This window comes from Lycorma delicatula, chromosome 1, assembly GCF_047948215.1.
Source record: "Lycorma delicatula isolate Av1 chromosome 1, ASM4794821v1, whole genome shotgun sequence".
In the NCBI taxonomy this organism is placed as follows: domain Eukaryota; kingdom Metazoa; phylum Arthropoda; class Insecta; order Hemiptera; family Fulgoridae; genus Lycorma; species Lycorma delicatula.
The window spans coordinates 11542032-11556648 of NC_134455.1; the positions used below are offsets into that span (position 1 = coordinate 11542032).

The 14617-nt window shown below is 35.3% G+C and overlaps 1 protein-coding gene across 3 annotated transcripts in view; it reads right to left on the reverse strand.

Moving 5' to 3' along the window:
* Window positions 1-655: 655 nt before the first annotated feature.
* The window catches only part of LOC142318036 (octopamine receptor beta-3R-like), a 672835-nt gene continuing 658873 nt past the window's right edge, over window positions 656-14617 (reverse strand). Inside the window, exons 3-4 of one of the 3 annotated variants that reach the window (XR_012754790.1) lie at window positions 4442-4528; window positions 656-852 (exon numbers count right to left, since the gene is read on the reverse strand). Coding sequence is in view for 1 of the 3 variants with exons in the window: in XM_075354565.1 (XP_075210680.1) it covers window positions 4503-4528 (26 nt within the window). In the remaining 2 variants the exon portion in view is untranslated. Of the gene's footprint in view, window positions 853-4364; window positions 4529-8082; window positions 8140-14617 lie in introns of those variants that run through there. The other 2 variants (XR_012754791.1, XM_075354565.1) reach the window with 2 other exon arrangements.

Here is a 14617-nt window from a genome sequence, read left to right on the forward strand (position 1 = left end):
AGGTAATTGGATGCAGTTTGCGGCACTCTTTCTTGTATCGAGAAGAAATATCAACGAATGTGTATTTCACTCTTTATGATTTTTTAGCGGTGGGGAGTAGGAGGCAAGTCGAAGATTTCGTATTAGATCGTTGTTCATTTAATATATCTCTTTAATGATCTCCATCCGACGAGAAGAATGATGGAATTAAAAGTAAATTCTGATCCCCCAATCAAAAAATAGCGCCCAACAATATGTTTGTTTCAAATAGCTAACTACGGTTGTATGCACCCTTTGAATTTCTTTTATTTGAAGCATCTTGATTCTCTCGAAAGAGAGAATCAAAGATTCTCTGAAAAGAGAGGCCAACTCAGTTAGCCCTTTTCCAGGGCTTTCCAAATTAAAGACTGACAATCTACTGCTCCATATTTGAATAGTTGTTTATTTAAAAGTGGACTATTATTTCTTAATTTAATTTTAATTTAAATTACGATTACTAACAGAAATAAATGTTATTAATTATACACCGGAATTAAAGGAAATCATTAAATAATAACAACTAATTAAACAAGAAATATTTGTTAAAAGGACTAAAGTCATTGATTAAAACCGATTAAATTTAACACTTTATTCTTCTATTACAGTTTTTTGTCAAAATTAATTAAAAGTCCTCGTAAATCTTTGTAATTAAAATTTTGAATATAATTCATTAAGGTATTGGATAGGCTGATTATCACTTTTAATCCGGTTATTATTTGCTAATACATTTGATGGTTAGTGATTTTTCATCCGAAAAATGAATAATATTCTAAAGTAAGTCTTCCGAGAAATTATTTTCTGTTCATCTGATTCGATTTTATAAATTTTTTCTCTCTGAAATATTAATAAAATATTACTAAATTTTCTGAAGCTTAATTTGTAAAATTTATTTATTCATGTTTTATTTACTAAAAATAAAATAAATTAATAAAAACTAACACAGCTGAAGTATTTAAAAATATTGCAAGTTATTTTAGGAATATTAAAAGAAAATATTTATATAACAATGTAAGCTCATTTGTTGTAATTTAATTAACGTTTTCTATTTGTTTATTTCGCTAGTGAAAAACCTAATTTCTAAAAGAGTTAAATGCTTTGTAACAGACATTACAGTATTAGGAACTCATGTTAATATTAGTAGCAAGCATTCACCCCAATCAATTTTAAGTTAAGCTAAACATAGATTTTGCTTGTTTTTACTGCTAAATATAGAACCGGATTTCATTTTAAAGTAAGAAATCGTGACTACAAGTCGTGACCTTTTGACACGGATAGAATAATAAAATTGGTCTGTTTAATGCAGATAATCTATTTTTCTATCATAAGGTACAAGTTTCATTGTAGAAAATAAATTTAGTTTATTTTTAATAAACATATTTAAATAAGGTTTATTTAAATTGATTAGTTTTGGAGCTTAAAAAACTAATATTTGTGCAGGTTAATCGTTACAAATTTATCTAATAAGGAAAAATGAAAATCTTATTCAAATAAACAGTTTATTAAAATATTTAAAAAAGTTGTACAAAAAAAAAATAAAAAGGATTTTAAGTTATTCCATTTTTTTTTTTTTTTTTACTTCCTTGTACAAAGTAAAGGAAGTACTGTGATCGCGAAAAATTTTGGTTTTCAGATTTCAACAGAAATATCCATTTTGACTAGCTTCGGCGTGACTTATGCACATATGTATTTCGCATAACTCAAAAACGATTAACCGTAGGATATTGAAATTTTGGATTTAGGACTGCTGTAACATCTAATTGTGCAGCTCCCCTTTTCATTACAGTCGACTGGACCGAAAGTGTCCAAAAAGCCTAAAATCCAAAAGATTTGAATTTTGGACTTTTTTTTACTGTAAGCTCTCATTGAGAGATTTTCAACGATATATCATAAGTGTTACTTAGTTTTATTGGTTCTAGAGTTGCAGCCAAATAAAATTTTAATTTATGAAATATTTGGATCTTACAAGGCACATCGGTTCGAATCAGATTTCATCACCTTTCCTTTTTTTAACTTTTTTTAAATTTAAATTTATTAATTTCTTAATAAATATTATTAACTAAAATTCTATACAGAAGAATTGAGAGGAAAGTGGAAGAAGTGTTAGAAGAAGATCAATTTGGTTTCAGGAAAAGTATAGGGACAAGGGAAGCAATTTAGGCTTCAGATTAATAGTAGAAGGAAGATTAAAGAAACACAAACCAACATACTTGGCGTTTATAGACCTAGAAAAGGCATTCGATAACGTAGACTGGAATAAAATGTTCAGCATGTTAAAAAAGTTAGGGTTCAAATACAGAGATAGAAGAACAATTGCTAACATGTACAGGAAACAAACAGCAACAGTAATAATTGAAGAACATAAGAAAGAAGCCGTAATAAAAAATGGAGTCCGACAAGGATGTTCCCTATTTCCGTTACTTTTTAATCTTTACATGGATCTAGCAGTTAATGATGTTAAAGAACAATTTAGATTCGGAGTAACAGTACAAGGTGAAAAGATAAAGATGCTATGATTTGCTGATGATATAGTAATTCTACCCGAGAGTAAAAAGGATTTAGAAGAAACAATGAACGGCATAGATGAAGTCCTACGCAAGAACTATCGCATGAAAATAAACAAGAACAAAACAAAAGTAATGAAATGTAGTAGAAATAAGAATGATGGACCACTGAATGTGAAAATAGGAGGAGAAAAGATTACGGAGGTAGAAGAATTTTGTTATTTGGGAAGTAGAATTACTAAAGATGGACGAAGCAGGAGCGATATAAACTGCCGAATAGCACAAGCGAAACGAGCCTTCAGTCAGAAATATAATTTGTTTACATCAAAAATTAATTTAAATGTCAGGAAAAAAGTTTTGAAAGTGTATGTTTGGAGTGCCGCTTTATATGGAAGTGAAACTTGGACAATTGGAGTATCTGAGAAGAAAAGATTAGAAGTTTTTGAAATGCGGTGCTATAGGAGAATGTTAAAAATCAGATGGGTGGATAAAGTGACAAATGAAGAGGTATTGCGGAAAATAGATGAAGAAAGAAGCATTTGGAAAAATATAGTTAAAAGAAGAGGCAGACTTATAGGCCACATACTAGGGCATCCTGGAATTGTCGCATTAATATTGGAAGGACAGGTAGAAGGAAAAAAATGTGTAGGCAGGCCACGTTTGGAATATGTAAAACAAATTGTTAGGGATGTAGGATGTAGGGGGTATACTGAAATGAAACGAGTAGTACTAGATAGGGAGAGCTGCATCAAACCAGTCAAATGACTGAAGACAAAAAAAATAAATAAATATTAACCTGTGTTTGTAAAAACTTTTTACCATAAATAATAATTTAATAATAACAATAAAAAAAATATCAGAAGTTACTAATGGTAAAATCTTTATGTGTTTTTCATTTTAAAAATTGCTTATATGTTATTTTATAGGCGCATAAGCAAGTCATGTATCTGGTGTCTACATTAGATTTAAAAAAAATAAAAATTCCAATAATTATTAACTCTAGCTAAATAAATACTCTAAATAAATACTCTAAAAATTAAGATTATAATTTTTGATTTCAGCTGTAATTCAGTACAATTCGGTGATCTAAATATAAGTAGCTTTATTATTTAAAGTACAGAGTTTATATTATACTGTCAGTTTCTAAAACATCATTTACAGTTTACGTAACGGTAATATTTGTCATTGTATTGCACTGTTAAAAGAAAACTACAAAAACTGTAGTGGTGTACCAACCCTCTCATAGTATATATAGTCCAAATTTACAATTTTTAAAACAAGTATTGTCGATTACAGAAGTATCTATCTTATTTACTTTCAATCTTTCTTAAAATGAAAAGGGCTTCAATGAGTTTACTCAGTAGATTTCTTTTACTAGTAATGCATGTCCTATAAGGATGTATATTAAAATTATTCTTTATTAACCTTCTTCCATGGATAGGACACCTTATTGATAGCAACAGTACGAATTTCCAGGATATAGATAAGTAAAAGACAGATAGTATGGTTGTTAATTATTAACAAAATGGTTACGGAATAAGTATTTACAGCAAGCAACGACAGGGGTGAGATAGTACAACTAAAATGTCATAAAGCAGATAACGGCACACTGCCGCAGGCAAGGGTCATTCATCGGTACAAATCAGTAAATATATCTTTCATGCAGATAATCGCACACCTATATGATGAAGCTAGACACATCTAATGTGATCAAAGAGGGTAGTTATCCGTGGAAAAGTTTGACAAATGAATATTAACGAAAGGGAAGAGCAGTTCCTTTCGGTAGTTAAGTGAGTTAATTGTTTAATAATTAAGAGAACTAAAACACATTTAGGTTTAATTTATTTTCAGCGTTGAGTAATGCACAGTAAAATTATTAAAAAAGGACAGCTATATTTTTAAAAGGAGATGTATTCCTTTACATTTATTCTTTTTTTCATTATGACGGCGTCCTCTTTATGATGGTAACTCGTTTGGATCTCCTTAGAAACGGCTCGAAAGAATGTCATCTGGAAAGATAAAAATCAAGGCTTTGATTCAGAGTGTAAAATGGTGAAATATAAATAAAAAAGAAGTTAATAAAAGAAAAAAACTGAATAGTTTAGAGCTAAATATAGAAGGGATTAGTGAGGTAAAGTAATCTCACCTTACCTGAATAATTGGTTTCAGAAATAAAGCCACGATTATCAGGGAGACCATTCTAGAAAGGCAGATAAAAGAAGATTAAAACCACCTAAATGTTTCATGAGCAACTTGAAAGGCATTTGATAACTGAATGGAAAAAATAATTTTAAGGAAAATTGTAATCCATATAAAAAAATGCAGCAGTGATATAAATAAAAAATTAAAGAAGTGCGACAATGTTAACTATATTCCATATTGAATATAAATTTGTGAATAGAATAAGCTATTGTGTGATTGAAAATAAATTTTATAGTGCCGTAAAAAGGAGAAAATAAATTACAATTCACCTTGAAATTGTTCTTTTGGCAGAAACAGAAAATAATATTGCATAATATGCATATATACATAAGGGAATCTCGAAACGTGGCACGTATAGTGACGGGAGGTAGACCTCTTGCCTAGGCCATTTTGGCTCACCTGCATTCAAGAGCAGTGAGTCGGGGTGTGTCCGATGATGGCTTGGGGGACCCTCCAGGGTGGATTGAGGGCGCGAGGCTGTGGGTGTACGCTGTGCATGCCTATAGCCTGTTTATAAGAAGGATTCAACTGCCACGGCACCCTGGCGCGACTGATATACTGCTCAACGGCGGTTCTGGTCACCCCGAGGGTGCTTAAACAAACTATAAATGAGACTCGTAGAAGAAAGAAGGAAGGATATGGTAGGATAAGTTTTAATTTTAATTTTAATTTAATGGTCTTTTGGGAACCTATCTCAAACTTTAATATTGGCGCCCTTTACACCCCATAAGTGTTTGTGATTGTCCTTGTCTTTATGTCTTAAATGTTTTGTGTATTTTGTGCTTTTAAATAAAATGTAAGGGCCCTTTACACCCTTACATATGACGATCCAGATGGTAATAGTTGTTTCTTTTAAAGATTGTGACGAAGGCTAATGACCTTAGCAGTCGATGCCCATAAAAATGCAGAAAAAAAAAGAAAAAAGAAAATATTATTAAATACATTTTTCTACTGTTTTCAAAAATGGAATTAAGTATGAGAAAGATGTCCTGAATTGATTTTTGTAGTGAATAAGAAAACAGATGATAGACAAAAAATATCTAAAATTAGATATGATGTTTAGTTTGAGAGTAGAACAGGCAATGAGATGCGCCTTGGTGGAGAAAATTCTCCAGTAAATTAGAATCTATAGAACAATTTAGTAAGACAAACTAGGTTGGTTTGTCATTATTAAGAATTAGTTTACAGTAGTAAGGAGGGATTTGTAATAAACATTTTTGAGAAATATAATAATTGGAATATATAATTGCCACGTATACGTTGTGCTAAATATGGGAGAGCTTGACGCTTGGCGTTCAGTTAACAGCTGGTGCTACAGTACACCTAAGTGCCAAGTGTTCTACCGGCCACAACAATCCGGCCACGCAACACTCTCATCACAGCGGCGCTGCGGCTCCACCACTTGCAGGCGAGTATATAAGAGGCAAAGGGCACAACAAAAGCTATCCTGTCGCAGGGCACTCTCAGAAGCAGAAGAAGAAAAATGTTCTCTGGCCGGTCCAACGTGGGATTCCCGTCGGATGCCAACATCACCGCCGGAGTTTCAGGCCTGGCCGGCCCACCGAAAGAGCCACTAGACGCGGACGCTACCTTCCCGAACCAGTTTGTCGGGATTCAAAAGCTCTGGAGCCGACCAACCTATTGGATATCAGTAGCTAGATATCAGGAAGGTGTGAGACGACTGAAATGATTGGATGTATTGGATCTTGATATGTTGTGTGGTAAATATTGTCTTTTTCTTTATTTTATTGACAATATAGTTGTTATATTGACCATTTATCTGTTTTTGTTTTATTCATTAATCGTTGATCTATGCCCACTTTTTGCGGACTTTCTGGGCATTTTTAGTTGTTCTATTCGTTGTACTTTTAACTGTATTATTTGTTAGATTTTTATTGTATTGTCTTGGTGGTATCACTGGATGTCTCTCTCTCAGGTCATTATTGCTTTATACGATTTACAGTTTCGTTATTTGAGATACTGATCGTAAATAGAACCGTATTCAGTTACAATAGTATAGTTGTAACTGACACAATTACAGTAATATAGTTACAATTTTAAATTCTTGTTTGTAATCCTCTTTTTAAAGATTGTTAAATCTATTAAAAAAATAAAAGATAATTCGGAAATGTTATTTATTTTGTTGAAAACAGAATTCTTCTTTAAAAACCAAACAGAAATGATTTTGAAATATTTATGAAACCATGTGCAAGATCCAAAATTTTTCTGAGCTTTCTTTTCCTCTTAAAATAAAAGTAAAATTGTTTTTCTATCTTTTCTTTTTATTTTTAAAGCGAAAATCTTAAACATAAAAAGATAAAAACGAAATAAACGACTGTACATCTTTACTTATTTTTAGTAGTAATTTCTACAAAATTATTGAAGGAAAATTTTCACATTTAGTTTAATTGTTTCATATTTTTTGGCAGGTATTTTAGAATATTATTTTCAGGTAATCGATGCAGCATCAGAAGTACACACATTCAAAGCTATTTTTAATTTTCATTAGGCTACTTGATTTTAGCACATTTTTATCATCTGAAAATAATTAACAATTTTCTCCACATTTTTTTACACGGTACTTGAAAATTTGATAAAGTTTTATTTGTTTCCTTTTATCTTAGTATTTTAACTCTTATAGAACTTCATCACGTATTTTTACAGGTTATTTTTAGGAAATATCTGATATCAAGCTTTTTGTTTAGATAAAAAGCGATTCATATTATTGGCAGCTATTTTAGAAATGTCAGGGAAAGGAATCACATATTGATTAACTGTCAAAATTTTCCTACAGTCTGAAAAATGTTGAACACGAATAAACACTTACAGTTACACGGAATTACTAAATATTGAGTAACAAATTGAGATTAATCATCTGAAACTAATTTAAATTGTATTTAAATAAATTAGAATTTTAAAGATAGGCTAATTTTCTAATCTCAGTATTACAGTGTACTACATCTTGTAAAAAATAAATAAAACATAATAAAGAAATAGTTTCTTAAAACTCAACTTCATCACGGTTATAATATTAAATTTTGTAATAAAAAGCATTTCATTATTTAAATAAATAGAAAGGATTATCAAAGCATAATTTAGTAATTTGTTAATAAGTATTTATTTTAAAAATGAAATAATTTTTATTACAGAATTTAATATTATTTGTAATGTTATAACTTTAATGAAGTAGAGTTTTAACAAACTATTTTTTTATTATGATTTATTTTATTTACATAAAGTAGCACATTGTAATACTGAAATTAGAAAAATTAATCTATATTTAAAATTCTGATTTATCAACCCAACGGGTTGATCTCAGAACAGGTCGAACTGAGAATGTATAAGACTACTCTTCACTTACGCTCATACATATCATCCTCATTCATCCTCTGAAATACCTGACGGCGATTCCTGGAGGCTAAACAAGAAAAGAAAGTAGTAAGTATTAAAGACAAAATTGTATTTAAATAATATTTCTCAAAGAAAAAACTCTGATTTGAAATTATATTTCTAACACAATGCTAGATACATTTGATTAAATGAATCGTGGTAACGTTAATATTATTATTTACCTTAGTCACCTAATACTCGCATTACAAAAAAATATTGTTTTTTGGATGAAATGAATTTAGTAGCCTGTGAAATATGCCAAGCCTGACAAGATGGTTACGGATCTAGAACCTTTAGTAAGAATAGTAAAGACGTTACCATTCTGCTATGAAAATCGATAGAGAAGCCATTAAGAGCAGTAAGTCTCACTCACCTGAGTAAAAAAGAGCGAATACAGAGAATTAACATAAACGATATAGACGCTCTTACAACAAAAGAGAAGGTAGCTAGAGCGGTAGTGGAGGTAAATGAGTTGGATGAAGAGAGGAGGCAGGCCATTAGGATGCAGCCTGCTCATTCAAGTATACAGGTGGCTTCTCTGACGGTTCCTGGTGGAGAGGCTGAAAAGATAATTCTTTGATGTGCCTCAAGGAGTTGGAAGTAGCTACTTTTCAAGAGGATCAACGGAATCCGTCATCGACCTGGTGTTCGTTAATGACGTGATGGTGGGTGCTGGACGCGGGTTCTAGAGGAGGAGACTGTCTGCGACCACCAGTGTATTGAGGTGGTTGTTGGACATACAGAGATACGTCAAGAAAGACGAGCTGGGACATGGATGTTTGTCACTCGGGTTTTCAGCGGTTAAAGACAGCGTTTATAGAGGCATTAGCGCAGGAACAACAAGAGAACGGGAGGAGGTTGATATCAGTGAAATCATCCAGGATGCTTGCACTTCGGCCTTAAAGAGAAGAGAGGTGCGGTCGCGTCCAAGGCAGATATATTGGTGGTCGAACGAGATTGCCGATCTGCGGAGGATATGCATTCGCAAATGGCACATCCTCACGAGATTAAAAAGACGAGAGGATCAACAGGATACACAGAGAGCCATGGCAGAATGGAAAGATTCTGCAAGGAACCTCCGAAGGGCTATCAACAAAGCCAAGCGGAATAGATGGAGGGAGATCTATACCCAGCTGGAGGAGAACTCCTGGGACATAACATAAAAATTGGTAAAAAAGAGGCTGGGAAAGTCACTCCCCAGGCTTCCTGAGGCAACTCCGGGAAACGATGCTCACTCTGTTTTCGAGAGATGGGAACCACAGAGATACCGCGTGTCATTTTGGCGGAGCTGTGGTACGCGGTCTCTCGACTACATCTTAGAAAGAGCCCAGGGGCTGGAGGAGTGCCTGCGGAGGCGATGAGGGGGTTGAGGGCCTTCCCGATCTTTTTTTGGAAGTATTTAATGAATGCCTGTTTAAGGAGAGATTCCCAACACCAAGGAAGATGGTGAGAGTGGTTCTCCTCCCTAAGGGAGGTGGCGGAGAGGGCGACCTAATGAGTTACAGGCTGGTTTGTCTAATTGGTACCCTGGGGAAACTTTTCGAGGTTATTCTGGCAAACAGTCTGCAGGACGAGTTAGACAGAACTGGGAGATTCTCGGACAAGCAATATGGTTTCCGGAAGATAGAAGCGACGTGGATGCTATTAAAAAAGTAACAGAGTAGGTGGAGGCGGCAGTCAGGGTGTCTAGGAATGTGAGAAAGATTCCCCTGGTCGTTTTCCTGGATGTCACTAATGCATTCAATGCGGTGAGAAGGGAGGCCATATTGGGGCAGTTGGAGGAGCGAGATATTTTACCTTATTTGTTGAGGATGATCAGTTAGTTGTACCTCAGTGGAAGGAACTTAAGTATCACGTCTGAGGAAGGGGAGGAGGTCATCGTGGCCATGCAGCATTGGGTGCAGCAGAGATCAATCTTGTAGAATGTGGTGTACGACGAGCTTCTTCGGCAGGAGTGGGCACCGGAAGTACAATTAGTGGTAGACGCCGATGATTTGGCGGTAATAGTGGTGGTGAAGGAGCTGGAGAAGGTGGTGGGGATAGGTATGAGGACTATTGAGAAGATCAAGTCTTGGCTTCAGACTCAGGGTGTGTGGCTCCATATGTCAAGGCAAGGGATTTCTCACTTCATGTGCAGCAAGTGGCAAGAAGACGGAAAAAATTTCCTCCGCATTCCTGAGGCTTACGGCCAATGCCGGGGGTCCTAGGACATTCAAGCGCAGAATACTGGCGTCTACCGTGGTATCGATGATATTGCATGCGGCACCGGTATGATGGGAGGCCTTTGGAATGATGAGAAATGCCCGGAGATTGAATGGCATATATAGAAGGCTGGCGATAAGAGTGGTGCAGCTCTACCGGGAGATATCATTGGATGACTAGTGGTGGCTGGCATGCCGCTGTTGGACCTGCTGGCCAAAGATAGAAGAGACAGAGCCACAGATAATGGAGAGAAGGCGAGAGACCGCATGTTGGCTGACTGGCAGGAGAGGTAGCGGAGTACGAAAGAGTGGTGGGCACTGGAAATACACCTTGATCCCGGAGGTGCCTGCTTGGACTGTATGGAGGTGTGGACTTCTGTATGGCTCAGTGGTTGTCGGGTCATGTGTCGTTCGGGGTCTACCTCTGTAGGATCGGAAAGAGACGCACAGAACTGTGCCAGTATTGGGATGACGTGGATACGGTGGAGCATACCTTTGTATGCCCAGATGGAGGCAGGCGATACCACGCCATTTGAATTCATCGGGGGGAGTCATGCGGTTGATGCTCTCTTGCAGTGAGAAATGGACTCCGTGTGCCGGATGGTTTAAAAGGGTGCTACAGCAGAAACTAATGGAGGAAGACCGCGAGGCGGACAACGGAGATATCGGTTGAGGAGATTGATGGGCGCAGTCTTCAGGAGTTCGGGGGTGGCTAGTGCAGGTGCCTTGGCATTGTCGATACCAATGGCTCCCGCGGGACGCATTCTCGTTGTCTGAGACAGGCATAGCTATAGTGCATATATTCTGAGCTGTACATATTATTAATTATTATTAATTCTGAGCTGTATATATTATTAATTGTAAATATTGAGTGTAAATAGTGTCTGAATGTGTTATGCAAATATTGATTGAATGAGAAGTGTGCCTGTGACACGGGTAGTGCTGATGTTATGCCTTTACGTCAATTCCAGCACCACCGTGCGTGAGGGAGTGGATTATTAGTGGGTCCCACCGCATAGGCAGTGAACCTCACACACCCAGTATGTGCGGGCTGCTGGGCGTTTTGTTCAGGTAAATTTTCCCACTTCCTATGGAAAACCAAAAAAAAAAGTCCTATTCACCTTCTTTTGTAAAATATAACATGGTAACATACATTTCGGGTTATAACAGCTGAGATTCACTCATCTAAAAGCCAGTGGGTTAACCACTATAAAAAATTAGCCGATTCAGTGAAAATAAATGTTTTAATGTGTAAAATTAGCACTTAACTTATAAACTAAAATATTATTAATTTATTAAGTAATAATTATTTTTTAGAAATAACTTATCAACTACTCTAATAGCTATCGTAGAGCGTAAATTGTTGTAAAAATAAACAACGAGTAGTGTGGGCTGATAGATTTTATAATATTTTATAAAATAAGTTATTTTTAATTTATATCAGCATGTGTGTTTAGTAGATGTACCCCGGTTGCACACCTGTTTAATAGATAAGTGCATTTACAAAACAAAGACATATGTCTGAAAAATCTTTATATTAATAATTTTAAAAGAAAAATATTTAAAATTTCTTAGAATTGTATCTGTATTCTGAAGATTTACTGGATAAACTATTTAAAAGGTTTCCATAATAATGATATCTGAATTTTGTAACTGGAACAAAAGCTCCCATATGGAGTTAGTAATCCCCCATTTGGCCCTCCCATGTGGTAAATAGGGTAATGCTCATATGATATAATGGGTACCGGGGAAATAAAATACTCGGAGTGGACCAAAACTAGCACTGCTGCATTGTGGTTTATGAGTTGGCCCTTCAATGGTTAGGAGGGAAACCGCAAATAAATTAACCCGGTTCTTTATGTTATTAGTTGGGTAATGTGTCAACAACTCATTCACAGAAATCAGAAAATGTTACGAAAGTGAATTTTAGTCTCAAATAGAACAATTGCTTTCAGAAAGTAAAGATGGAAAATTCAGGCATATTTTGAATATTGGAACGTGTAACAATAAATAAATGTACAGATATAAAGTTTATAAATCTGCTTATATAAGTTAGGAAGTGTGACTTGGATGTACTCATGGTTCAGGAGATGACATTGGTTGAAGAGGGATCCTTACACAAGAATAGTTATATGTTGTTATTCGGAGGAAGTCAGAAACATTGGTTTGGTCTGAGTTTTGTGTTTAGGGACTCTCTGGTCAGTATCGGAGATTTTAAAATTCCACAGCAAAATATTGGCGCATACCACAATGAAGGGTAGGTTCAACAGTAACATAACTTTGGTTAACGTACTTCCTTCACCAAAAGATAAGTGTGAAGAGGGGGAGGATTAATTTTTATCAGTAGTTTAGATAGTGTCTATTCCATGGACTCTTCCTATAGTACTAAAATTGTTACCGAGGATTTAATATGAAGTTTGGAAGAGAAGAATATTACAGTGATACCATATGTGGGCATAGTCTGCGCCAAAAGTGAAATGAGAATGGGTTTCGGCTGATTGAATTTCCAATTTCGGAGAAACATTGTGGTAAGAAGTACAGTACTGCCGCAGAAGGATATTCATAAGGTAACTTGGATTTTACCCGACCAGACAAGAAATGAAATAGTTCATGTTTTAAATAGAAGACCTCAAGCGATAGTAATGAATGTTAAAGTAAAGCATGGTCCAGATATAGAGTCAGATAACTGTTTGGTACTGAAATTACATTAAATATAACTGGAAAGTACGCAAGGGAGAGGATAGTAGAAGCATAAAAAATCTAACAAAAAATTAAGTGCAGTTAATAAAGGACTCATGAAAAAATTATGTGATTTTTGGCATTGACGGGAGGGGGAAGTGTGAGGAATGTGACGCTGCTATAGATAGAAAGCGTGGCACGAGAATTCAGTGGCATCAGTTTAAATCGGCAGATGCATATGAGTATTACCTGAAGGAAAGGAGAAATGTTAAAAAAATCTGCCAGAGGAAGAAACAAAAATTATTGCGCAGTGAACGGGAGAGAATGGAAAATTATGGCAGTAATACTGATGTTAATAGAACTGACAACAGAAAAGGATATCAACAGAGGAGTGGAATGGTGAAGAGTGAGAATGTTGATCATTTAATTGACAAGGATGAGATCAAATTTAAATGGGCAGAATATTTATCGGGATTGTAGAATGCTGTTTATGGCGAAGAGGAGATGAGTGGAACCGGCGACTGAGAATCGGGGATGTGAGAGAAATGGAGATATCTAGATTGGAGGTGGTAGAGAAGGCTGTTGAGATTTTTAAAAATAACAAGGCTACAGGTGTGATATTTGGGGGAGGAACTTCTGAAGATGGCTGAAGTGAGGTTGAAAGATTGGTTGTGGGAGATAATTGAGGAGATTTGGAGGAGGGAAGAGATTCTGGAGGATAGGAGAGAGGTTTTAATAGTTTACAAGAAGAGAGAGAATATGTGATGGAATGCAACCACAATAGAGGTATTTGTACTCAGCTATTTTTAAAATTTGTACTCAGTGAATAGGATAGCTTTCCTATTCACTAGGTACAAATTGTTTTTTGTTGTGCTAACAAACAGAATCAAACCTGATACTTCGTCGTTCGAGAAGAGTTCCAAGATAGGTTTAAAAGAAACATATTGACTATCAACAGTTGCTCATAGTCAAATAGTATTCCCAGTTGCTCATAATCAACCTGGGAATTCCAAGCTCAGTCAGCTGGGTAAGTTGGACAGGTTTATTAATCTGTGCTTTGATGATACTGAAAACACAGTGAAGTTTGGAGGTTAGCTAATGGAATGTTTTAAGACTTGTACAGATGTGAGATAGGGATATACTGTATCATCCTTGATTTTTAATCAGGTGTTGGAATGGGTTTCAGGAAATTGCGCTGGAGAGAGACTGAATTGTTTGGAAGAAAATTGCATTTGCCAGTGTATGCTGATGAGTGGTGAAAATAAAATTGAGTTGGAGCAGATATTGATACCTTTTGAGGGAAAATGCAAAAGCAGTAAGTCCGGAAATAAATGAGAACAATACTGTGTTCATGGTAGTTACAAGTAGTGGAGGGATTGGAGAGAGGATGGTTAAATGAAGCTAATTATTTGAGAGTGATAATCAATAATATGAATGGAGGTTAGCAGAAATAAGGAAGCGATTAAGCAAAGGGAATAAAACCATTTATGTGCTACATATGGTGTTGAGATCAAAGGTATTTTCTAGAGCCTGTGTTTCTAGAAATGCAGAATATACAGGACAGTGTTATGTTGTGTAACATATACAGGACATTGTGACTTACGGATGTGAAGTATGGGCAGGGCA